Here is a 26,891-nt window from a genome sequence, read left to right as displayed (position 1 = left end):
ACGAGAAGCGAACGATCGCCGCATACGAGAGGAAAGGCAGCAGCAGGAAGCGACGTATCGGAACGAGGTCGAAGGGCTGGTGACACGAGAGCTGTATCAACAGCTATACCAACAGCAGGAGAGGGAGCGTCTCCGCTGTCTCCGCCCAGAAGTGGACACCCCGAATCGCTCGATCCACGTCGTCAGGGAGGTCCCTAACTATAGCCAGCAAGAGGAGAGGAACATCCTCCTTCAAATCTTGCGAGGCTTAGAAGGAGTATCACCTGAGACGAGAGAACTCGTCCTTCGGCGCATTTACGGAGGACGGTGGGAGGATTGAGCAGAATAGAGAGAGAGAGAGAGCCAGAGAGAGAGGAGTGCCACGAGAAAGACAAGAGGGAAGAGAAGTCGGGGTTGCGGTTGTGCTCCAAACGCAACCCCGGGGCGAGTGGGAGGATGTAGGGTGGCGCCCCCGCCCAACTTAAAACCCACTCCAATGGGAATGAGTTGGATGGTCCTCTTCCTGGACCTACGATGGGGTCCGTCTCTCCTGGGGGTAGCAAAGTGAAGGGAGGGGGATTGCGACGTTGTACGTCGCAGCCGAGCAAATCGCGCTTTGCTGTTTGCGCGGCAACCTCACTCGATGCGAGGAAGAAAAGACGATCGGTTCCAGCGAGGCCCGCGTTTTCTCGGACGCGAACTACGTCCCGGGAATTCGTGGAATTCGCTGGCCGACGTACCCAAGGGGGGAGCTCGCCGGTTCGAGCTGGCGCGAAACGAGCAGCCAATTAGCACGTCTCGCGCCTCGCGCAGCCAATCGGGCTACGTTATCAGCCGGGCCCGACGGACGACGGCGAGACGCCGAGCGCGCGCGGCGGAGCGGCTCGGCAGTTCCTTTCCGAGCCTTGTCGATAACACTTCGAAGTGACGAGAGCACGCGAGAGGGAATCACGAAGAGAGTGAGAGTGAGAGATAGAGAGCAGCAGCGCCACGACCTGGACCATCGCCCCGAGGAAGAGATCCCTCCCCGGAGACGACTATCCAGCCGTTCAGCCAGAGGAAGGAAGCCGGAACGGGAGCCAGGCCTTCATTCCCCTGTCTGCAGAGAGAGAGAGAGAGAGAGGAAGAGCGAGAGAGAAAGAGTACGGGAAGCCAGCACCTCCTGGGCTAGCGAGGCTTCCACTGGGGGACGAGAGACTGGTGTTCGTCTCTCCTACACCAGGTAAGAATTCTTGGGTTGCTCGGGATACTCTCGGTGCGAGCCATTAGGCCGCCGAGAGAAGCGAGAGAGAGAGAGAGAGAAAGTCGCGAGTGTGTACGAGAAAGAGTGAGTGAGACGAGAGAGCGGTGTACGGTGCATGCGTACACCTCGACGTCGTCTACGCGGGGCATCGGGCCAGTGTACACGAGAGCGGGAAAAGAAGAGAACAGCGTAGCGTAGAAGGATCGCGGGAGAGTGTGTGTGTGCGAGAGCGAGAGAGAGAGAAGCATCGGGGCGTTCGAGAAGTCCTCGCTGCTCGGTAGCAGCAGGTCGGGCTTGCTGCCAACGCGCGGCAAAGTCGGTGCGCGCGAGCATCGAGAAGAGCGGGAGAGAGTAGAGAAGGAAGGGGACAACCGATAGCTACGCCGGCGTCGGTTTAGGCCTCGCCAGGCCGGGACCGCCGGCGCGAGCTGTTAGTGAGCGCGCCGATACGTGTGTGCGTGCTCGAGAGTAGAGAGGGGGGGCCGCGTTGGTTCGGCCGACAACGCTGCCGTGAGCGCGCGCTGTGCTCGCAAGTATCCGTGCGGGAGAGAGAGAGAGAGAGAACGAGAGAGAGAACGAGCGCGCCGGCCGTATCGCTACTCGAGCGGGTCGCGCCGAGCCGAAATTCGGAAGCGGGAGAGAGAGAGAGCGCAGACGGGTCAGACTGCGCGACGTCAGAGGCGAGAGACTCGAGGCGTGCGCGCGTATATGAGAGTAGAGGTGTGACGGCGAGCCCTGCGTGGCTATTGTGTGTGGGCGGCTACGGCCACCACGCTGTAAGGAAGGGCTGGGATAAATATACGTGCAATACAAGTTAATAAATTGTGTGATTACTTCCTCCTTCTTTCCTCCACGTTCTCCCAAACGCCGGCGATTACATTAAATCCCGAGATTAACGAAAAATCTTGGCGCGTACGAGGCGTCAAGTGTTGCGCACCTGTGTTGGGAGGCACAGCGTCGCATGGTTGAGTTTTCTCCCCTGCAGCTCGGCGATAAGCTGCTCCTTGTCGAGACGGTAAATCCAGCTGACCCTCATCGTAAAAAAAAATTTCTGGCTTTACTTCGATGCGAAATCTCGTGTACAATTTATCGAAAAACAAAAAAAAATTTTAGGCGAAATATTCTTAATCAGGTCCCTGTCCGAGCGCCATGTAACGGTTCAACTTTCCCCAGGATTTAGACAGTCAGTCGGTTCCAGGATCTGGATTGGGGAAAGGGGCAATAAAAGAGTCTGTTCTTATGTTTTTAATGTTAACAAAATATATTTCCTTAAGTAGATAATAGTAATTGGGAATCAGTTGTTAAATCCCGTCTGAAACAGAAATCAATTATGCGCTTGGTTAAGAATATTTCGCCATTACAAATTGAATTGTTTAAACTAGCGCTGTTAACAACTTACGAAAATATCTACGTGACTTCGCTACAACAATGCGCCGGTGGTTACGGCTACGGTGTTTCGGTACGGTGACGGTATGACGAATTGGTGATGGGTTTGAAGGTTAGGATTTAATTCGGTACGGTGGACTCATCCTGTGTGCGCACAGAGGTAAAGCGAGTCGTGAGATGTCGGCGTAAGGCTGGCTTTGTTGGTTAGGATTTTTACGGTGGCACCGGGTATCGTCACGTGTGCTCACGTAGACGAGGCTCGATGTCGCTCGGGTGTTCCGGGTTGCCTCGTGTGCTCACGACGGCAATTCGGAGTTTCGGGGTTCGGAGATACGGGTTTCGGTTCGTCTACCAAGTCGTCACGTGTGCTCACGAGACGACTTCGTCGGCGCAGATCTATCTCTCGCTGTTCCCTGTAGTAACGTGTGCGCATGATGCTACCTGGAGTGGAGCTCGAGTAGAACTGTCTACCGTGTTGCGCTGTCTGCCTTATAAAGGCGCGCGGTGTGGATACGTCTGAGCGTGTACGCCGCTCGCGCCCATTTCGCGTTGTGTGTATTCGCGCGTTGCGCATGTTTATGTTTATCACGGCCGTCCTCATGTATATTTATATGTTCGAGACTCGTGTCTCGTCACAACCTTGTATTAATTTTCAATTATTTTTAAGATAGTCACATAGTCACTGATTCCACTGCACATAACACAATAAATATCTGATTTGAAAATGATAAACACACAATACCTTTTGTGGTTCTTGTGTGCTAGCAAATCGTCACCTAGACAGCATCTAGCAGTACAAACATATCAAGTTTCTTGCTAGAGTTACGTATCTTTCCATATTGCAGCACTCCTCGATGGGCTGATACTCACATAACGCATCATCGGTATCAATTCAGGTACATTGTTTTTCAATAATTTTGCACTGTCTTTTAAATGAGAACTATGAGCAGTCGATCGAAGGCTGCTTGAAAACACATGCAGGCGCCGCAGCAGCACTTCCGATTTTTAAACTACTTAAGATATTGTTATATCGCGTAGTTATATCCGTTTTTTACAAAATTCGTGACTTTAAGTAAGGGATGGAATTCCCATATAATATAATTTTAATCAAAGTACTTTAAGAAAGTAATTATTTTATTTATAAGGTACTTTTTTCATTCTACCAAATAATAATGGTTTTTCATCCTTCTATATTATAAAAAAAGTTTCGCAACCACTGATACAGAAATTTTCCTCTCTAATTTTCCCCCCTGATTCTCCCCCTCAATTTCCCCAGCGACTTCAAAAGTTAAGTGCGCACGTCCGAGTGTGTTTAACCCTTTTACCCTCCCCTGCGCCCGTACTTTAGAAAGATTAATCTGTGTGATTTCTAACGAACGAGAGTTATTTCACTTAAAATTAATATTACACAGAGTTAAAGGGGCAACCTCATTTTATGATTTTAAGAACTTTAAAAATAAAACGTATTTAACATTTATTGAAACAGCAATAGCCATGGGATTAATTGAAAACGATGAAGAAATATTTCATATATTTAATAAGGCATGTACAATTATTTTACCAGAGCAATTGCGTTTTGTTTTTTGCTTGGTTTTCAATCGTAAACAAATTAATATTAGCACAAACTGTTTGAGAAAAATACAAGAATTTTTTTTGTGAAGACTTTGTAGTAAGTTGAATTCATTTGCCTGGCATAAAAATTGTAATGTTTTTTTGTTAATAAAGTAATCCTAAAAAAACTAAAAGTTTTATAGCATAGTCTTATGTCCTAAACTTATGAGAGTTGTCACCTAACAGTAACTCTACGGGTTGGTTTGCTTTTATAAGCACGGACGAGGACAAAGCTTCAACGTACGAAGTCTAAGCGCCGTCGGTGCTTGACTACCTTCGCGATTTAGCTGTAAGAACGGCCTCCAGTAGCTACTGAAATTTCTTTTGAAACCGCACTAAATTTTATTACACGCCTAAACTTATTTTAAACACTTTTATGCCAATTTCGTAACTTTCCTAACAGTTCATGGAGTGGACGTTACTTTATTCGTAATACCAGTATCGCGAATATGACGGTCTACTTTATGCTTCTAATCATGAGAGAGAAAGAGAGAAAAAGTGTGCGATTGAGGCGTGCAGCCTGTTTACGTGAGAGTCACTTACCTTTTCTTTTATTACTGCTACTGACCAGCTCCGCTACCAGCCTGTCCTCTTAGTGGGGCGTCGTTTCGGCTTCCAAAGCGGAGTGAATGCAAGTGTAGATTGGTTCGCAAGGAATCAGGAGTTTCCAGGTTAAAAGTACACTCGCGGTTTCGTTCTCTTTTACTTTATTCAATTTTAAACAAAACTCGAAAATAACGCTCGCTTGCAACTATCTAATGTCTTGTTAATTATTTCGGTTTTTCAAGAATGACGAACAACAACGTAAGTATGCTAGTCTGATAAAGTGGAAAATATTGTAAGTGTTGCGCGATTGAAATTTTTGAATGCTCAGAAATATTTTAAGGTCCTAAACTGTCGGAAATATTCTAAGTGTTTGAATCGTCGAAAATATTCTAAGTCCCGACAGAAGGTACACGTAAAAAGTTAGAGTCTGGCGCGATGTACCAGTCCGGATTCAGGCAGAGCTTCCGCATAGTAAGATTGTTAAAGACACACTGGCCGCTTGCGGACCTGTTGCTGTGCTCTTTTATGCACTTCTGATATGCGCGGTCCATGATGTACAGTAGGCTTCTTATTTTTCTCTCTACTTGTGCTCTGCTGTTTCGTTATATTTTGTAGTGGCTCGGTTAAAGTATCGGTGTGTTCTGCTTGATCTCCTGCCGTAGAGTCATAATGTGTGCGTGCATATCGGTATGTCTTTACATTATTATGTTTTTGCTCCAATTTATCACTATTGTCTTATGTGAGTCTACTATTATTATTGATTTTCTTAACTGATTTTACTTGCCAACATTTGAATTTAATTTTATTTTTATTCTTTCTTCGCCTAACGTTGTCGTTCCTTGTTCTTATATATTTCATTAATTATTGGATGTGTCAAATACTATCGGTTTCGTATTCCGAGTTTGCTATATCTTATTATACGCTGCATTCTAGTTGAAAGGGTATTGATTGATTTACTTTACAATAACTAACCTTACTTGTGTTATAGTGGTGGATAAATAAAGACACTGTGAAGTTAATAATAATTGTAAATATGAAAGTAAGTGGCATAAGTCACGAGTCGGCAGTACCTCCATTCAGCTCGGAGTCTAACAGGCAAGAGAGAGAGAGAGAGAGAGAGAGAGAGAGAGAGAGAGAGAGAGAGAGAGAGAGTGAGAGAGAGAGAGAGAGAGAGAGTATAGTATAGTATCGCATAGTCTGACTCCACAGAGCCGAGTATACAGTATAGTATGCGCTTAGAGTATATATGCAAGGCATGCGCACTATGCTCGCGTTTGCTCGAGCTTGTCTCGTTGCACGAAATCGTCGTCAACCAGTTGATGGCGCGACGAGTACCTTTTTATGTATTACGACAGTATAAATTCACATATTACAACAACTTGTTTTTAATATATTAAAATACGGAAGAAAGTGAGCATTTCACAATAGCTTGCTATTCTTTTTCACCTTCGCTTTACTTTTTAAATTTCTAAACCAGTGGCACTGAAACTTTGTTTATTATAAAAAAAAACGGGTTATCCTTGAAGACACTGGCACACCAATTTGCAACAAACGTAGGGGTTAGGGAGAGAAGCGAGCAGGGAGTACCCCCTTAGTCACATTTAAAATAAATCTCGCTGAGATAAGATAATCCATGCTAAAATTATAAATATTTATTATTCAATAATCACATTTTTATTTGTAAAAGAAAAAAATTAAAAACCAACTTTCTTTCATTGATCTTTTTATAAATAAATATGCAACACCAACCTTAAATAGTATCGAGGGTTTATACGAAAAATGCATCAAGAGCTGCTTCTGCCTACCACTTATACACATTGCCTCATACCACCGATCGGAGACTGGACTAAAAGCAAAGCAAACATAGGGGTGTTAATTACTACCTCATGGAGTTTTTGAGCGGACATTAGTGCTTTCGAGCTTAACTCGACTGTTTTAAGATAGAAGTCTAAACTGTCCAGTGGGATTGAAAGCAAATCAATATGCCAAGCATGTCTTATGCGACTGTTTGATATATCAACCGGAGCAGGGAGAACTAGAAAGCTTTCTTTGAAAAGTGACATTTCAGTTACTCATAACAGCTATGCTGACGTTAGAGAATAATTATCATGCAGTAATCAATTATACAGCAGCTATTCTCAAGAAGTTGATAGTAGCGCTACTGCTACTACCAATCCTCACAACACATCCGCTAACAAGGATACAAATCTCAGCTAATCAGTTGTAGCCAAAGCTCAGATAAGTAAGCCCTCCGATGAAGGAGTAAAGAGAAAGTCCTTGTACGAAGGACAGGCTAAAGAGCTACGGTAGCTGTCGATGACACGCTAAAAAAAAACCAACGAGGAGTACCAGTACAAGTTTCGTCTGCATAAATAATTAGTAATAAGTAATTGATATTTTCATTTATCGGCCAGGTTTGTCATATGCGGTTTAAACATTAGATTGCATACGAATTTTTTACTTCACATATTTTTATTATTATTTTATATTTTTTTTATTACGAATATTTGTATTTAAGTAAACACCAGTTTATGTGCGTGTCAGCGTGTATAGTATTACAGTTTATGTGCGTGTCAGCGTGTATATCAGCGTGTATAGTATTCTTTTTTGCCTTTTGTGGTTATTGCTTAAAATAAGTTCTTTTTCAATACAGCGGTTATATCAATATTTAGCAATTTTTCAACTTTTACGACAATCAGCATGCACGAATATGTGTTTTCCTCCCTCCACGACTCCTGCTTGTAGTACTATAAAGAGGAAGGGAACGCTCGCAAGATTTGGTATCAGATCGCCAAAGCGAACGAAAATTTGGCTGATCTTATTCCGAATGTCCTTCACTACGTAAACTTGTTCCAGAATAGACAACCAGTCGACCATGACCGTGAAAAATTAAGAAGCTTAAAATAATACTATGAGAGCATTACGAGAGTACTATTAGTAGACAGGCTCTCTCTGACGTTAACGGGTTTGACATTAATCGCGCCCCTGGTGAGAAAAATCACTTGATTTATCACATGATTTCTCACATCATTTCTCACGTGATTATTTGGCGTGATATCTCACGTGAGAAATCACGTTAAAAATCATGTCAGAAATCACTCATAAAACTGAAGTATTTCTTTTAATTAAAATAAATTATTTTATTTTTACTAAACACTTATGTTAAACAGATTTATTAATAATCCAAATGAATTGACCGCAAAAAAATTAAAAAAAACATTGCCCTAACCAAGGATCGATTCCCGCTGCTCAAATTCCCAATCCATTATCTTACTGTCTGAGCTATTTGTGCTGTTGTAAGTATTGAAATTCTATACTGTTTTTACCTAAAAATATGTTTGATTTATGGCTTTGTACAGTTTACACGTATACTTCAAGATAAAAATTGAAAAGATTTAAAATATTTTCGAAGTTAACATTGATATTTATAATCTAAATTTGATATTAACATTATATTATTTAGCATAGAAGAAATATTTTAATTTATAAAGATGAAAACGCAAAATAAACTATAACACTCGGTTAATACTTTCCTGCCGTGTTATAACGAGGGCCAGAAGGGCCCTGTTTATTGTAAATTAACGTCGGACGTGCAGAAGGCACGGCTCGGCCGACTCAGATCATGCACGTGTTTTTACACGAGCCCGCGGAGGCGGCGTAGGTCGGGTCGTAAGAAATAACACACGAGAAGTTTAGATAAGGAAATGTATATTCAATTGTAACTATACACGGAGGTGCAAACGCCGCACACTTCGACGAACGATAAAGAGAGACGAGAGATATTACCCTGCCGACGTGAGAGAGTGAGAGTGCAGGTACTTACAACTCGGTAGTGGCAGTAGTACTTGACGCAACGGACGTGGTCCAGTCTCGGACGCGGAGATGTAACAGTTCGGATGGGCGTCGCAGCAACTCGTCGGTAACGCACGGACGAATATAGTTCGCTCTCGAGATGCTCGCAGGACTCACAACAAATCCGCGTATATAGTAGCGCGAGCTACTCGTGTGGATAGCGCAGCGAGACTAACTCTAGTCGCGGTTCTCCCGGCCGTCGGCATATCGTTGTCATATCTCGCCAACGCTGTGCGGCCAGGCGGCAACCGCGCTACCTATGCTCTCACTCTCTCTGTCTCTATCTTGCCTCGTTTCTCGTTCTCGCTCGTTTCGGCGCTCGTTGGCAGCTTGCTGAAACAATAATCTTATTACAATTAGTACATGATTAGCCGTTAGATATTTGACGTGCACTTGGCCGTCACAACACCCTCCCCCAGACGCTGTGTACCCTGCCAGGTGTACCAGCTCGCACTCAGTCATGTCTAACTGGGTAATAAGAACTTGTAATAAATATCAATTTTTACAAGGAAAACTTGACTTTTTATTATCATCATTAATTAGATAATACATATAATGAAAGAAGTAAAAAAAAAATAGTTCATTTTTAGTCTCTCGCCTCTCTTTTTACATACGGCCGTTGGCCAGTACGGCAGTCTTTTGCCTCTAAAAAAAACATTAAGAGAGAAAGAAGAGAAATAAGAAAAAAAACAAAATGCTTCATTGCACGGGATTGAGGTAAGGTACAGGAGGAAATGAAGTGGTTCGGCCGTTAGCCTGAGCTTCTTCTTCTACTTCTTCTTGTACTTGTCGCCGTACGTTAAGTCCATTCCATGGACGTTGAAATTGGGGCACTCGTCCAATCGAGCAATACCTCGGTATCCGCAAATGGGGCATTGCGGTCCAGGTTCGGTGTAAGTCGGCAGCCTGTTTTTCGCTCGACACTTCAATTCACGGTTACGGTCGAACTCTTTGTTCAACTGTTCGTTGGTTAGAGTCGGCCGTTTCTTTACGGCTGTTGCTGCTGGAGCGGCCGTGGTTTTCGACGTCGTGTCGGGCTGATGGCTGGTCGAATCTGGCCTTACGGATGTTGGAGCCGTCTTCGGGACAACCGGTGGCGCTGGCAATGGTTACGGCTTCGCTTTGCATTTGGCCTTTAGAAATGCCACGGTTTCTACTAGGGTTGTGTCTCCCTTAGGTAAATCCGGCCGGTGGCCATACTTTTCCTTAATTTCCGACCCAATAGCGATGGCTTCTTCCAGCGCAGCGATCAGCTCGGTTCTGAGCTGCGTCGCTCGGTTTCTCGCTTGCTGTCTTCTGACTAAAGCCTGAGCGAACTGTGCGTCTTCTATCAGCTGCAGTTCTTTCAGCAGAGCTTGCTTCCTCAGTTCGATCTCGGTCGGTGATTCCGGGATAGCAATGATCGACCGGTTGAGCAGTTCGCTTCCCACCTCTAATCCGGATGGGACGTTGGCCGGTACTGCTTGCGTGTCGTCGACCGTGTGACTCATCGACTCTTCGACGATTTGTTGCACAATCTCCTCTGCTAACTCCCTGATGTCGTCCATCTTGCGTTCAGCCGTCTATGTGGGAAGAAGGGAATTATGAGTGGAGAATGGGACGGTATACAGAAGAATGAAGCTCCCTAATCGCATGATTTTAATTGTCAACCGTACCCGCCGCCTTTTGCGCTTGCGTTTTCCTAGGAGACAAACTATTCGGAACGTCACGCGGTTTATTTTTCGAACCTTTCGGTCTTCCGCGTTTCGCTTTGTCTACCTCGACGCTTACGGTGTTTGTCGGGTTTACAATCTTCGCCGGTAGTGTTTTGCGTTTTACAAGTAACCGCGTTTTCCTCGGCCTACCTCGCTTTTTCGGTCGCTCGCTACTTGCGTTAGATTCTTTCGCTTCTTCAGTTTCTTCATTGTTGACGGACGTAGTCCTGATGTCGTCTACTTGATCAGTAACTTCACAGCCGTCTGCTGCTGCGATAGACTCACCGTCGTTTTCTTCTCTATTGTGATACTTTTTCAAATATTCATTGAGCCCTTGCGATGTTCGATCGTGTAATCATATTCCTGCAATTCAAGTGCCCATCTGGCTAAACGTCCAGTTGGATTTCGTAAATTACTTAGCCACTTGAGACTGCTGTGATCGGTAATCACCAGAAAATGGTAACCTTCAACGTACGGACGGAATTTTTGTATCGCCCAGAGAACCGCTAGACATTCACGCTCGCACGCTGAGTAATTCCGTTCCGCCGGAGTCATAGTGCGACTCGCGAACGATAACACACGTTCTTCCCCTTCTATCGCCTGCGTTAAAACAGCACCAGAAGCGTCGCATTGTAGACAGAAGGTTTTATTAAAGTCTGGTCGGTGGAGAACCGGAGCGGATGCTATCAGCATTTTAGTTTGCTCGAACGCGCGTTCTTGGTCCTCCCCCCAAACGTAGCTTGTTCCTTTCTTAAGCAGTCGATTTAAAGGTTCAACTATCGTTGCAAAATCTTTGAGGATCTTCCTGTACCACGACGACATTCCCAAAAACCTGCGCAGTTATTTTAATGTCTTCGGAGTCGGGTACTCTATAATCGGAGCGATTTTATCCGGATCCGGACGAAAACCGTCCCTGTTGACGAGCACGCCAAGATACCGCACTTCCGATTGACAAAAATGACTTTTCTCGCGATTTATAGTCAATCGTGCTTTGGCTAGCTTCGTCAGCACGATCTCTAAGACTTTTAAATGGTCTTCGAACGTTTCGGTACAGTCTAAATAGCTGTAACAGTGTGGTTCGAGATCGGGCGTAATCAAGGAATCGATCATACGCTGGAAGCAGGCAGGAGCACCAGCTAAGCCGAACGGGAGACGTTTCCATTGGGACAACCCCATTCCCGGGACCTTGAATGCTGTATACGGTCGACTTTCCTTTTTTATTTTTATCTGATGGTAAGCGTTGCTCAAATCTATCGTAGATATGTAACGAGCACATTGAAGCTTACTCAAGATAGTATCCATTAAAGGTAGGGGTAAGCGCTTACTTTGGAAACTTTATTTAATTTGCGGAAGTCGATGCACAATCGACGCTTTCCACTGTTCCCCCTTTTCACCATCACGACGGGACTAGCCCAGTCGCTGAACGAAGGGTCGATGATATCTGCTGCTAGTAACTCTCTTACTTGAGAAAAGAGCATTTCTTCGAGTTTCTTCGAAACCGGATAGAATTTCTGCTTGATCGGACGACATGTCTCTACCTCTAGATCGAACTCCACCAAGTTGGTAAAGCCGAGCGGCCCATCATCTTTAGGAATTAACCGATCGAGTAATTCTTCTACCATCCGTTTCTGGCCTTCATGCAAATCCTGCAGGCCAATCGAAGTTAAGACCGGACGAGTGGTTCCGTCTGTTACCACTTCACAGACGTTTATGACTTCGGTTGAATTTTCAACCGTTAACGTTCGTTCACGAGGGTTAAGCCTGGCGTCGAATTGTAGAACGAAGTCAGCGCCTAAATTGCATCCTTCACGTAAGTCAGGTACTACTAGCGTAGTAAGCGTCATGGTTTGTCCACCGATCGTGAAGGGCAAGTCGACTGTTCCAGTCACCATTGAGGTTTTACCGTCCGCCATGCAGGCGACTATTCCGTCACATGGTTTTATTTCTGCGTTACATGCACTGGCTAGTTGTACAGACGTAGCCCCGATGCAAGTTTGAGTGGCTCCTGGGTCGTAAAGGGCCCTGACCCTGAATTCACCTACCTGCACCTGCAGCCACCAGCGCTGGTCGGATAAAACAGCGTTACTACTGGTCGCTGCACAGTGTGCTATTGCAGTCGGATTTAGTTGTTCAGTCGACTGTGATGCCGAGATCCCTGAATTAACCTCGGGGTCAGTACGGATCTCGCTTACTGTTCCCCTTTGGCTTTTCCCGCACAATTGGGACACGTCTTCTTCGTAAAGCCCGGTGACTTACAAGTCCAGCAAGCTAGTTCTTTTTTTTCCTTGTTTGCTGAGTCACTCGAATTTCCAGACGGTTTATTGGCCTCCTTGGAGTCGGACTTATTTTTCACATCTGTCGGCACTGTGGACTTCGTCTGCTGATTTTCCGCAAAGGTTTTCTTCTTACCCTGGGTAGATCTATTGGATCCTTTTTGGTTCTGACGGCCGTAGTTATCCTTCTTTGCTATTGAAGGGTAATTGTTGTTGACCCAAGTCTTGAACCAGAGGGATGGCTCCTTTGCATCCGTTGGACAGATAGCTGCTATCGCCGGCTGATTTTTATTGTTAGCCTTCTCCTGTGAATTATAAGCCGCTCCTGGTAGCATAGATTTCTCCTGAGTAGGGGGTGGCTTGTAACGTGATTTTGCTCTCGTCCGTTTCTCGGCACTCACAGCTTTACTCTTGAATTCGTTTAGAGTTTCGAATTCCATTCGACCGAAAATCAATTTTAACTCTGGATTCATATTTTGATATAAAATATCCAGCTGTTGTCGAACTGGTAGGGCATCCGGCATACGGTTGAATATCATGACCATGCTAACGTAGTAATCGTTTACGTCTTCGTGTGGTCCCTGCGTACGTGAACTCGCCTCCACAATTAGTTGTGAGCGCTCTTCGTCTGTCATGCCGTACGTTGCTCTGGCTTCCTTGCAGAAATCTTTTCACGTGTGCCATTTCGGACGTTCAACCCTAGCCCATTTCAATGCTCTTCCTGATAGTAAAGAGGTGGTGTGTGATAACGCGTCTAACAATTCTTCCTCTGAAATCCTTGGACGAGCTAGTTTCCTGCAACCTTCCACTAATCTGATAAACTCTTCTACATCTTCTGTTGACGTGCCTCCGAATTTTACATTCCATTTCCATATTTTGTCGTTAATATCGGCGGAATTTTCTCTCAACGTATTTTGGAGGTTAGAGTCATAATATCCAGACGTATTAGTCTGTAGGTTACTTGGCCCTCGTTCTGAAATCAGGCGATTCGGACGTATTGGCTGGTCCCCCTCTCTCCAAGCATTCCCACTCCTTTGATGGGAATCACCAGTATTTTGTGGTTGGTTTATTCTATGCTGATCGCACGTCTGGCAACACTGGCTTTGATGACATGTCAGTACTTGTGCCTGTTGTGCCATTCTGTTCTGTGAAAAGATATTCCTCTCGTAACTCGACTGTTGTAACGTATACGGAGGCTGGATCGGCCGTAGTTGGCCAGGCGTATGGTTGTGTGGTGTCGACTGTTGACTTAGCCTTCGCTGAGGTTGCTGGTATATGTTGCTATCTTATAATTCTGAAGTTGAGAGATTCTTGTTCGTTGGTTCGAAATACCTAGTCGTGTACGTCTAATTAAAATCTACGTGTTTACTCTTGGTCCCTACTGATGGTGGTGCATCTTCTTTCGACCGTGTAAATTCTGATGTTCTTAAACGGGTACTACACGCTGGTGCTCTCTCTGAGCGCTGTTCGCTATGCGTAATTTCTTTATATATTCGCACGCCTCATCTCGTATTTTCTTATACTGTGCGATTTCATCGTCTTTCTTTAATAGGTCGTCGACGACTCTTTTCGGTAAATTATACGTGCAGCCGTCGCTGGCTAAATACATCAGGAAATCGACGTTCGATGTTCTCTCTTGTTCATCCGCTAATTCTGGGGGATTCACGTCTATTCTTATTTGATCTGGATTTTCGAGGCTTTCCTCAACAACGTCATTCCCTACCGTGGTAGTATTATCGCACGGATTACCACCGAAAATTGTTGCTAACGGTTGTCGAACCTGTTCTATATGTAGCGGTTGACCGAACCCTATTGTTACTGGTTTCAACCAGCTGAATTCGTTTTCGACGCCGCTTGGATTGCTGCAATCCGTAGGCTGATACGCCTGTTGCTCCTGACTTTCGGCATCAGGATTGCTGATTGCATTTCTTTGGTGCAAAATTTTTAGACTTATTTGATTCGCGTACCGCTCTTCTTCTTCAAATATGCCGCTGACTTCCTGAGGGATATAATTTGTTATGTACGACGCGCGTCGTGTCGCCCGCGACCTAAATAACTCCTCCGAATTTAACAGGGTTAGCGACGGACGGAAGTCTTCTGGCGCGTAGTCACCTGCTAGGTACCTAAACAATCGACGCATTCTGTCTTCATCAGCCCCCCTATCCTGTAAACCTAAGAAATCTAACGCTTGACCTAACGTATTCCTGTCCATCGATCTTACGTGGTCTTGTATCGCTACATGCGATCTGCTTAAGTCTATGTACGAGCCAGTTAAAGACATTGTGCTCGTTGAGTATTCTGACATTTAATAGAAGCAGAGCCGAGTCAAATTCAGCACAACCAAAAAAAAAACTGAGGATTCAACTATCCAAGTTACTCTCGAAGTGAATTTAATTCTTAGTTGTCGACACTGGAACACACGTTTGCTTTTTCGATTAATACGTGTGATTTAATTTTAATCACTCAATTAATTTTTTATAACGCTAACAATGATTTGTTTTTGAACCGCGATAAATTGCCTGACAGAGCAAGTAATCACGCACGTTTTGTGCTACAAGTTTTACAATCTGAGAAAGAGAAAAAAACTTACTAATTTGTAAAAAAAACAATTCCACTTTAATAAATTATTTGTGAATTTAAATGTTAATAACTCCCTCTATCATGCAAAAAAATTTTTTCTACATGAATTCGAAAAAGCAATTATACGCCGGAGCGGCTGTGTGTTGATTGAATATGTATATTTATTCGTACGTTTCTGTACTCAACTACACAGCTATTTTTTTCACAAAACCAGGCTCAAGATCTCGCGAAATTTTTCTAAATTATTATCGCGATTTATGCCTTAACATTTCTAATAACACAACAATTTGTTGAACTGCGAGATTACGGCTTAAACAGTAGTCAAGTATAAAAATTTGCATCAGAGTGCGAAAAGAATTCTCAAAAATTCATACAATAGTTTGAATTCCTATACTGACTATAGTTCATCCGTCTCACTCGCACTCAGCCAAAAATTCTCTGCCTAACGGGCAACACTGTAAGAATTCGAGCTCTCGGTTCGCGGCGCGCGATGTAAACAATGTATACGCTCGCTGTCGCTGGCCGCTCGGTCGTTGACCGTTTCGAATTTTGAAGGCTGATGCCTGCCGCTACAAAGTTAAACTGCGCGTATTATTCGACGCTGTCTAATACTTCCTACCGTTGCGGTCAGTTTTTTTTTCCGAGTCTCACTTACGTCTACAATGTGTTGACACTGTAGCACGAGTAGCCGCTATACAATTTTTGTACACTCGCGAGTTAAATAGCTTGACCTTGACACACGTTTTGGGGCGCCACTTATAACACTCGGTTAATACTTTCCTGCCGTGTTATAACGAGGGCCAGAAGGGCCCTGTTTATTGTAAATTAACGTCGGACGTGCAGAAGGCACGGCTCGGCCGACTCAGATCATGCACGTGTTTTTACACGAGCCCGCGGAGGCGGCGTAGGTCGGGTCGTAAGAAATAACACACGAGAAGTTTAGATAAGGAAATGTATATTCAATTGTAACTATACACGGAGGTGCAAACGCCGCACACTTCGACGAACGATAAAGAGAGACGAGAGATATTACCCTGCCGACGTGAGAGAGTGAGAGTGCAGGTACTTACAACTCGGTAGTGGCAGTAGTACTTGACGCAACGGACGTGGTCCAGTCTCGGACGTGGAGATGTAACAGTTCGGACGGGCGTTGCAGCAACTCGTCGGTAATGCACGGATGAATATCGTTCGCTCTCCAGATGCTCGCAGGACTCACAACAAATCCGCGTATATAGTAGCGCGAGCTACTCGTGTGGATAGCGCAGCGAGACTAACTCTAGTCGCGGATCTCTCGGCCGTCGGCACATCGTTGTCATATCTCGCCAACGCTGTGCGGCCAGGCGGCAACCGCGCTACCTATGCTCTCACTCTCTCTGTCTCTATCTCGCCTCGTTTCTCGTTCTCGCTCGTTTCGGCGCTCGTTGGCAGCTTGCTGAAACAATAATCTTATTACAATTAGTACATGATTAGCCGTTAGACATTTGACGTGCTCTTGGCCGTCACAAAACTTATGTTTAATTGTTAAATTAGATTTTTTAATTTTATTAATAAAATTATTTTCCTTATTTTATCAATTATCAGCAGATAGTCTATACACGTAAACGATAGATTACTGAGATTCATACATGATCTTGAGTCATCATTAGGACAAGTAAAAATAGCTCAGGCAGTACGATAATGGATTGTGAAGTTGAGGACCAGGGCTCAATCCTCGGTTAGGGCACCATTTTTTTTTTTTTTTGCTTGCTTTTAAGTTAGTCATTTTAGCTTATCTCCTTTGCTTATTTTACAATGTACTATGGTACAAATTGAGCCAGATTCATCATACGAATATCATGTAAACCTTAAGTGATTATTTTTATACATTAATTAATAAGTAGCAATCAACGTAATTCACTTTTTTTAAATTTTTAGATATGGCTTCACGTTGATGCAGCATACGCTGGCAACTCTTTCATCTGTCCGGAATTAAAGTACCTAATGAAAGGAATCGAATATGCAGATTCATTTAATACGAATCCGAATAAATTTCTTCTGACAAACTTTGATTGTTCTTGTCTTTGGGTGCGTGATAGGTTTAAGCTAACAAGCGCTTTAGTTGTTGATCCACTTTATCTTCAGCATACACACACAGATACGACGATTGACTACAGGTAAACTAACTTTTATTTCATTGTTTCCATTCATAAAAATATACATTCGCAAGTTTCAGTGGCAATTAAGATCACTGTGACGGTAGCTCTGTTCTGAACACAAAGCTACCAACTTCGTATTTGCCTGTATTTCTTACACTCAGTATGCGTATTTGAACATCCAAGTGTTAATTAAATGTATTTGCAACAAAAACTTACAAATTTCTTTCATATGATAGTCACTTACTCGAGCGAAAACAACTGTGGTGCATATTGTATCAATTGTAACATATTTAAGTATTTCTGCTTTTATTGTCTTAAAATTAGGAATTAAAGTTGTATTGTACCATCACACGACGAGTCAAGCAGTCGTTACACGTATTTACACTTGATATAAATACATGCACTAGCATGCACTATCACGGCGCTTGCATCGCAGCTGAAGGCACCTTATCAAAGTGCCTATGCAAACGCAACCTGTTACACGCATCCATAATCATCCGCGTACTCTGGCATCGTGTACTATGCTTGTTGTCCTTACCATTACTTTTTGAAGTGAATACTTCTATAGGCTCGCTGGGTACACATTTTACTGGGGCGCGAATCGGCGAGCGGCGACCATCACGGCAGCGCGACAAACCGATCGTCACAAAAGCAGCGGCAGCTCTCCCCCACCACGCACTCTTTGTCACGCATGTTGGCATGTTCGCACAGCTCAGCTCTCCCCTTACATATCAGCCGCACTTATTTACACACGCTGCAAGCGGCTATTGGGTTTTCTCGAATTTTGGACGCTCTAATATAGCAGTACCTTTTCGGTTTTTTACCGTTCCTCCTGCCGAGGTCCGCTGATCGAAAGCGGTAGCTAAAACATATCCAGGCAAGCCTTTTTACACCAAATGTACCCAGAAATATGTTTCACTATCACCTATTACTACCGACAGTCAATATTTATTGTTAAAATATGGCAAAAATGGCTTTTTCGAGCGATAAAAGTTCGTCTATATGGTTTTTTACCGTTCCTCCTGCCGAGGTCTGCTGAGACCTACCCAGAAATATGTTTTACTATCACCTGAATCTACCGACAGTCAATATGTATTGTTAAAATATGGCAAAATGGCTTTTAGGAGCGACAAAAGTGCGTCTATATGGTTTTTTACCGTTCCTCCTGCCGAGGTTCGCTGATCGAAAGCGGTTGCTAAAACATATCCAGGCGAGCCTTTTTACACCTAACCTACCCAGAAATATAAAACTCGATACCTGTTCTGCACGGCCATGTACGCTAATAAAGTCTATGCTCTCCAGCATCTAACAGTGTCGCACAGCCTCGCTCCATATTAGTATAGGTTTGTTCATAACAGCATTTAATAACCTCTGTGAATGAAGTAAAAGTTTATCAAACTTCGCACATCATCGTTTGTAGTCCTTAACCCTTTGACTACCAACATGGTCACGTGAGTTCATCTCTAGTACTCTTACGGTTTTATGACAGTGACAGAGAGAGAGAGAGAGAGAGAGAGAGAGAGAGAGAGAGAGAGAGAGAGAGAGAGAGAGAGAGAAGAGAGAGGAGAGAGAGAGAGAGAGAGAGAGGAGAGAGAGAGAGAGAGAGAGAGAGAGAGAGAGAGAGAGAGAGAGAGAGAGAGAGAGAGAGAGAGGAGAGAGAGAGAGAGAAGAGAGAGAGAGAGAGAGAGAGAGAGAGAGAGAAGAGAGAGAGAGAGGAGAGAGAGAGAGAGAGAGAGAGAGAGAGAGAGAGAGAGAGAAGAGAGAGAGAGAGAGAGAGAGAGAGAGAGAGAGAGAGAGAGAGAGAGAGAGAGAGAGAGAGAGAGAGAGAGAGAGAGAGAGAGAGAGAGAGAGAGAGAGAGAGAGAGAGAGAGAGAGAGAGAAGAGAGAGAGAGAGAGAAGAGAGAGAGAGAGAGAAGAGAGAGAAGAGAGAGAGAAGAGAGAGAGAGAAGAGAGAGAGAAGAGAGAGAGAGAGAGAGAGAGAGAGAGAGAGAAGAGAGAGAAGAGAGAGAGAGAGAGACAGAGAGAGAGAGAGAGAAAAGAGAGAGACAGAGAGAGAGAGAGAGAGAGAGAGAGAGAGAGAGAGAGAGAGAGAGAGAGAGAGAGAGAGAGAGAACGTGAGCATGTTTATACGCGTTTGTCATCGGCGCCGCGCTGTGAACATTTCGCTGATAACTCAGGACCCGGCATCAACTTACAACAAGCAAAATAAGGATGATGGACGATTTAGCACACTTCTGAAGACATTGTTAACGTGCAGTTCAAAAAGTGAGCCCGTTATTATGCGAGCAGCAACGACAGATGAAACCATACTTGTGTTTGTGACTTGTGGTAACAAAATGTGAATAGGTTAGGTCTTATGTTTATGCATGGCCTACGTGTTTATTTCATAATTCGATATAGCTCACCCGGAGAGTCCAGACTTTGAGGGTTACGGATTCAACATAACATAATTAAAATTGGTTTTAAAAGTATATATGGATTTACTATATGCATATTCATTGTTAGTATAACGTCATTGAGCAGGATGTACAATAACAAACCCTGAAACAGAACCTTTATTTGCCTTCAGAGGAAATGAATAATTTTCACAGTTTCAACGAAATCCGTGACCCACAAAGCGCAGACACTCCTATTCAGTGAGATGCAAGACAGTTTTCTGGTTGCGGCCATAGTGATCACTAATATATTTTTTCATTCTGTTTGTATAGGTTCCAGGTAGTAATGACAAACGGGACTTATAGTATGTCATGGCTAATCATCAAGCGGGAGTTAGGAAATACAGTGGGATTTGAGTTACTGTGCAAATTGTTCTAGTTACAAGATATCCAAACGTTCTTAGTAGTACTTGAGTGTTAATTTTTTTAATAATTTTTAGATTCAGTGATTGAGTGCGCATCATTCTTTTGGCAAGGAAAGTGCTCTTTCTTCAGGTGGTGTTTTTGATCAATTCTTTCACAAGAAGATTACGGGGAAGTTAAAAAAGGTTAGAATTATTCTGTAACTTAATAAGTGTTTTTAGGCCTTATATGTACATTATTGCAGGAGCAAAGAAGAGGTTTAAGTTTGGACAAGGCCAGAATTCATAATTCAATGGTAACCGTCTACACCAGGATAGATCACTATAGAAGAATAGCTACTTCTCGGCATCTTTAGCTGAAACGAGAGCAACAACACAAAGAAAGATCACCCACTCGACTTATGAAGAATGATAAAAAGTGTAAAGTGCTAGTGTTAATAACAGTGCAAGTGTTTTGGTAATAAGTGTATTAGTAGGCATTAGTATCCTAAAGACGTAGGATTCATTAGGTAGCTCGGCTTACTATGATAGCTCGCACCTTTTGGGATTATAGATTTTGCTCGAACCATAAGAAATAATTCTATTAGTTAATCTTTAAAGGACTGAGGTATGAACATTGTATATAGTTGATACATGATACCAGACACCAATTTAGCCACTTTAGGTTAAAAATGTTTCTTGAGTGAACAAAGTATTTCTGATGGTCAGAGTGAAATCCATGACCCGAAGAGTGTTAAGGTTTTAAAAAGGGGGTACATATACAGTTTGTAGTGAGCACTCGGCTGAAGCAGGAATTGATGGAATTATTTTGGGATGACAAATAGCTAAAAATAATGATTGTTACAAGAACTGATAGTCAGCAGTTTTTTTTTGTAATGTAGATGTCCACTTTTAATAACAAGTTCCTAACTTTTTAGTGTTACTAGTCGAATTGTGTAATTGCTGAAAAAAGTAAAAAATATAAAAAGGAAATTAATTTTGAATTGTTTAATATTCTATAATTAAGTTTTTTGTATATATTTGGAATCCCAAACTTTATATTGTTTGCTCTGAAGCAGCAAAACTATTCTTTTTTAATTTCATGTTACATAAAAAAAATTGAAAGTCGTAGATTAAATAATAATAAAAAAGATAATTTCAATCATCGTAAAGCTGACATACGATACTAACTTTCAATCTCATTCACGTATTTTGACTGATCTTTTTGCTGCTATACGTACTAGAGAAGGTTTACATTGAATCTTAAAATTCAACAAAGTATCTGGTGATTATAATAAAAAAAATAAAAAGATTTTTAACGTAAAATCCTTTGTATGGGCACATTTTACGGAGATCTATGTTGTATGAAGGTGCTTTTTTCTTGTAAAGGTACATCAAATAATGCCGGGAGCATTAGAGTAGTTCACACAAAGTATGCCCACAAGAATTAAGAATGAGTTATTCTATAATTATATTGAACTATTTAAATATCAAAGAAAATGTTATCGGATTGTCATTATGAATTTTAAGTTTTGCATCAACTGAAAGTTAAATTAATATTGTAGAAGATTATATTATTTACTAAGGGATATGTGCCCAGTGTAAAACTACTCAGCTAATTTTGCTATAAAGTCCGATTAGGGACTTTATTGTTCTGTACGATGATGCCGTTACTATTACAAAATAACCAAACGGCAAGCCAAACTGCAAAGGTTGATTTTTTTTGGATAGCAAAAAAGTGTGGTCTACGTTAGAACGCCATTGTTATTTATAATACTAATGGTACATATACATTGTAAACTTTTGAAACCATTCACATTGTTTGCTTTGTGTGAGAATATTTCGTGAGTCGGCTTATTTTTGTTTGCCGGCAATCACATCAATATTTCTAAATTATACCGAAATCGATCGCAGTTTCTTTTCAAAAATAACATTTATTATAAATATATTACAACCGTTACTGCTTATAGATGCACGAGCATGTTGTTTTGCAACTTGTTTATATGTATAGAAAATAAGACAAATATACAATGCAAATTGAGAAACGAAAGTAAGAAAGTCCATAAATCATACATAATAATTCCATTAACAATGCTGATCTGTTTATACAAAAAACTATTTTCTCCGACATAATCGAGAGACAAAACGGTGAAGCAAAGACTGACACCGACTTGTTGGTGCGTCACCACAACTAAGCGATAAATGCAATGTATAAGCGAATATCAATGTTTTTTAATTACAAAATTGATTCTTAGTTACATTTTTTTATGTATTCTTGTGATTGCGTCGTAATAGAAAATTTTATATAAAAGCAAACTATTGTTCTTCTGAAACGTTTATGTTTATTTATACGTTTATTCCTAATATTATATAATCAAATTAATTTTTTTTTACAAATAAAAAATAAAACAGCTTTTTTATGCATTGCATTTCACTCTTAGTTATAACAAAATTCATAATTGGTTCAGAATTAAAGAAAAATGCCATTTTTTGTTCAGTTTTTATACTGAGTTCTTGCTTGAAAAATTGTTTGATGGTGTATGAATTACCCAGTAATTCAAGGCAACAAGAACAAGCTCAGAAAATCACGGTGATTTTGTGGTAGATCGTTCATGACGGTGAAAATAGTTTTCTGTGCATCCATAAAACGTAGGGCGCTACTGTCTTATTCTACATAGGGTTTTCGACAATAAATACAGTCAGTAATGCAGATTTCTTTTTAATTGCCATTTTTGAGCTACCTTACCACGCACTCAGTTATCTACTGAGCTGCACGACTCTTTCTTTTTTGCTTAAGTTGAGTAAGCCCTTTAATAACAAAACAAAATTTTGTTGCTTTATTATAATTAAATACTGTTACAATGCCGCTACCCTAAGCGGGTCTTGGGCGTTGTCGTTCAGATCGGACGGGTGGGTGCCTATCACCACTACACAGCGTGTCCTTAGGTTGCGGATAGAGGAACAGCCCCTGAGAAAGAGGTTAGCTGCGAATAAATTGAATAAGCAGCCGCGGACAGCCGATAGGAACAGGCGTGGGTGTGATGAGCCCACACTGTCGAACGCATTCATCTAGAAACACTACGCAAGCACCACAACAACAAAAACACTTCACATCAACTCTTATCTCTCAATCTATCTCTTTCATCACACATTACAAAAATGGGCAAAAATCCTGCTGCCGAGGAGGATGCGGGAGCGATGACAACTGCCCCGAAAGGGGATGCGTAGAATGATTCGTCACCTGGTCTTACGCGGTAACGATGCCAGCGAAGGCGCGCTGCCTTGCAGGGGGGCGTTAGGATGCGAGAATGAAACCGTAGTGTGTCTGACGACGAATTGACACTGTCCTCGTCAAAGTCGGAAAGCTCTCATACTTAGTTCTAGAGAGGTATGGGGGTTATCACCTCTAGAACGGTGGACTCACCTGCGATCGGAACAGGATCCGAAGCGCGCGGGTCTAACATAACATCATGGCTCAAAAAAATCAAATCCGAACCAAAAGGGACTTAAGGGTCGGAACTTGGAATGTTCGCAGTCTATACAGAGCAGGTGCGTTTAAAGAACTCGTAAAGGAAGCTGATAGGTACAATCTAGATTTGGTAGCAATACAGGAATCGCGGTGGCCAGATGGCGGAGTACTAGCATCGGGTAACTTCACGTACCTGTATGGGGCCGGGAGTGGGGGATCTCTAGGCACCGGATTTCTCGTAAGCAAAAGCATCATACATTCGGTTAAAAGTTTCAAATCCGTCAATGATAGGCTCTCGTACATCATTATCGAAGGGGAATGGTATAGATATGTATTTATTAATGTACACTATCCTACGGAGGACAAAGAAGAAGAAGCTAAGGATCTCTATTACAAAACTTTAGAGCAGGTAATCGACCAGTTCGCGTCTTACGACACAAGAATAGTATTAGGCGATTTCAATGCTAAAATAGGTAGGGAGGAAATGTTTAGGCCTACTATAGGTAAGAAAAGCCTGCACGAAGTCAGCAATGATAACGGTATTAGGGTCATAAATTTCGCGGCGGCAAAAGATCTTATAATCAAAACTACGTGTTTTAAGCACAAGAACATTCACAAGGCAACGTGGACATCGCCGGACGGGGCCACACAGAACCAAATTGATCATTTCCTCATTGAAAAAAGGCGTCATACTAATGTTCTTGACGTAAGGGCTTACAGAGGGGCAGATAGCGACTCGGACAACTTCCTAGTAGTAGCCAAATTAAGAGCTAGACTAGTAGCGAATCAAAATAGTAAGCGAGCAAACAAGGTAGAAAGCTTCGATATTGAGAAACTACGAGATAGAACAGAGCGAATTAGGTACCAGATTGAAATTAATAACAGGTTTCAGGCACTTGAAGAAGCAAACACATCGCCGGAGGGGAATGAGGAACCGAATAGCTTATGGGGGGACATCGAAAAAACGGTAAAAGAGGCCGCGAATAAAGTACTGGGTAAAAAGAAAAAACCAAAGAGCAAACCATGGTTTGACGAAGAGTGCGAACTCTGGTTTGATAGGCGCAAAAAGGCTAAATTAGATAGCTTACAAAATAGAAGCGATAGGACCGTAGAAGAGTATTCTAACGTAAGGAAACAGACGAGCGCGATCTACAGAAATAAGAAGCGGGAGTATCAAAAGAATCTTATTAGGAGAATAGAAACTAACAGTAAGGAAAATAACCCCCGCGAAATGTACAGAGGGATTAACGCCATCAGAAAGGGTTTTAGGAGTAGAGCGCAATTGATGAAAGACGAAAACGGGGACCTCGTAACAAATGACAACGAATTACTGTCGCTGTGGAAAAATTATTTCGATAAATTATTAAACGTGCACGAAAATAGCGAAGAATTAGGGGACGAAATTCACACTGCTGAACCCCACGTGGAGGAACCGAGCTACCAAGAAGTAGAGGCCGCGATTAAAAAACTAAAAAACAATAAAGCCGCGGGAGATGACTCTATACCAGCTGAGTTACTCAAATATGGGGGCGTCGAGCTCACTTTCGAAATCTATAAACTAGTATGTGCCATCTGGAAAAATGAAACAATACCCGAAAATTGGAAGGAATCTATCATTATACCGATTTTTAAAAAGGGGGATAAGACAGACTGCAATAACTATAGGGGTATTTCACTTTTAGCAACGTGCTACAAAGTTCTGTCAAACGTAATACAAGCTAGACTCACTCCATTCGCGGAAGATATAGTAGGAGATTATCAGTGCGGATTTCGGCGCAACAGATCGACGAGTGATCAAATGTTTACCATAAGACAGTTGTTAGAGAAAAAGTGGGAATGTTGCGAAACCATACACCAACTATTTATAGATTTTAAAAAAGCGTACGACTCTATTAAGCGAAGCAAAATGTATCAAATTCTAGTACTTCTCGGTGAACCGAAAAAACTCGTGAGATTAATTCAAATATGTCTGAACGGAAGCACGGGAAAGGTCCGAGTAGGCGGTAATGTATCAGAACCCTTCATGATACGCGATGGTTTAAAACAAGGGGATGGGCTCTCTACGGTGCTGTTCAACTTAACGTTAGAGTATGCCGTTAGAAAAATGCAGGTTAGCCAGCTGGGCGCAACGCTTAATGGAACAACGCAGATACTAGGCTGCGCAGATGATTTGGATATACTGGGGGATTGTAGGGAAACGGTAGCAAGAAACGCGGAAATCCTCATAAAAGCGGTGGAGTATACAGGATTAGAAGTGAGTGAATCAAAAACATGATTGTGGATAAGCTAGGCATCTGCAGAGGGGAGGAAGATCTCAGAGTTGGGAATTTTACTTTTGAAAAGGTTAGCGAATTCAGGTATCTGGGTACGACCATAAATGATAGAAACGAGATTAATGTCGAAATAAATAAGAGACTCCATTCGGGTAATGCTTGCTTCTACGCCGTGAGTAATTTACTTAAGTCGAGGCTGTTGTCTAAAAACGTTAAAATAAGAATATACAGGACAATAATACTGCCGGTGGTTCTGTACGGGTGCGAAACGTGGGCTCTCACTAAGCAGGCGGACAACCGTTTTAGGGTATTTGAAAATAAAGTCTTGCGAAAAATATACGGGCCGCAGAAAGATGAGGAAACCGGGGAATGGAGGAGACTACACAATGATGAGTTACACAATCTGTACGCGTCACCAAATATTAACAGAATAATAAAATCGCGCAGATTGGGATGGGCAGGGCACGTAGCGAGAATGGGAGACGACCGTACGGCAGCGCGTGTCATGAAGGGCAGGCCGATGGTAACGCGACCTCTAGGTAGACCTAGACGTAGATGGGAGGACAACGTAAAAGCGGATCTAGTAGAAATAGGATGGGTGGGTGTCGATCGGAGAGGTGCATCTTGGGTGGGGTTGACACAAGATAGGGCAGCGTGGAAGGCTTGCGTAGATGAGGCGATGAACTTTCGAGTTCCAAATGCCATGTAAAAAAAAAAAAAAAATTATAATTAAATATAATAAACTTGACTTTGGCTGATTGATCTCAGTTTTTTTTATCTGTTATTTCGTTGCGGAATATATCAAACTCGCCTAACCTTTTACTTTTATAAAGTTAATTTTTTTAGAGATAGTACTTTAATTAAAATTATATTAGATGGGAATTCGTCTTGTTAAATTCCATAAGGTGGCCAAAATCGGAAATATCCTATTGGTGGCAAATACATTGGTTTATATGGGAGCTGTGACGTCACGCTTAACAAGATGAATTCTGTCCCGTTTGTACAGTCATGAATTTTGTGCAAAGATAGTTTATTATATAATTGAACATAAAAAGTATTAGTTTTATTATCATC

General features: G+C 42.5%; 1 protein-coding gene across 1 annotated transcript in view; it reads left to right on the top strand.

Annotated features, from left to right (window-relative positions):
* The window catches only part of LOC100117476 (aromatic-L-amino-acid decarboxylase), a 745,226-nt gene that overhangs the window by 242,315 nt on the left and 476,020 nt on the right, over nt 1–26,891 (top strand). The window contains exon 7 of the mRNA XM_031925521.1: nt 17,079–17,317. Coding sequence (XP_031781381.1) covers nt 17,079–17,317 — 239 coding nt within the window. The remainder of the gene's footprint in view (nt 1–17,078; nt 17,318–26,891) is intronic.

The sequence above is a fragment of the Nasonia vitripennis genome, assembly GCF_009193385.2.
Source record: "Nasonia vitripennis strain AsymCx chromosome 2 unlocalized genomic scaffold, Nvit_psr_1.1 chr2_random0010, whole genome shotgun sequence".
NCBI lineage: Eukaryota > Metazoa > Arthropoda > Insecta > Hymenoptera > Pteromalidae > Nasonia > Nasonia vitripennis.
This window is presented reverse-complemented; position numbering and strand designations above follow the sequence as displayed.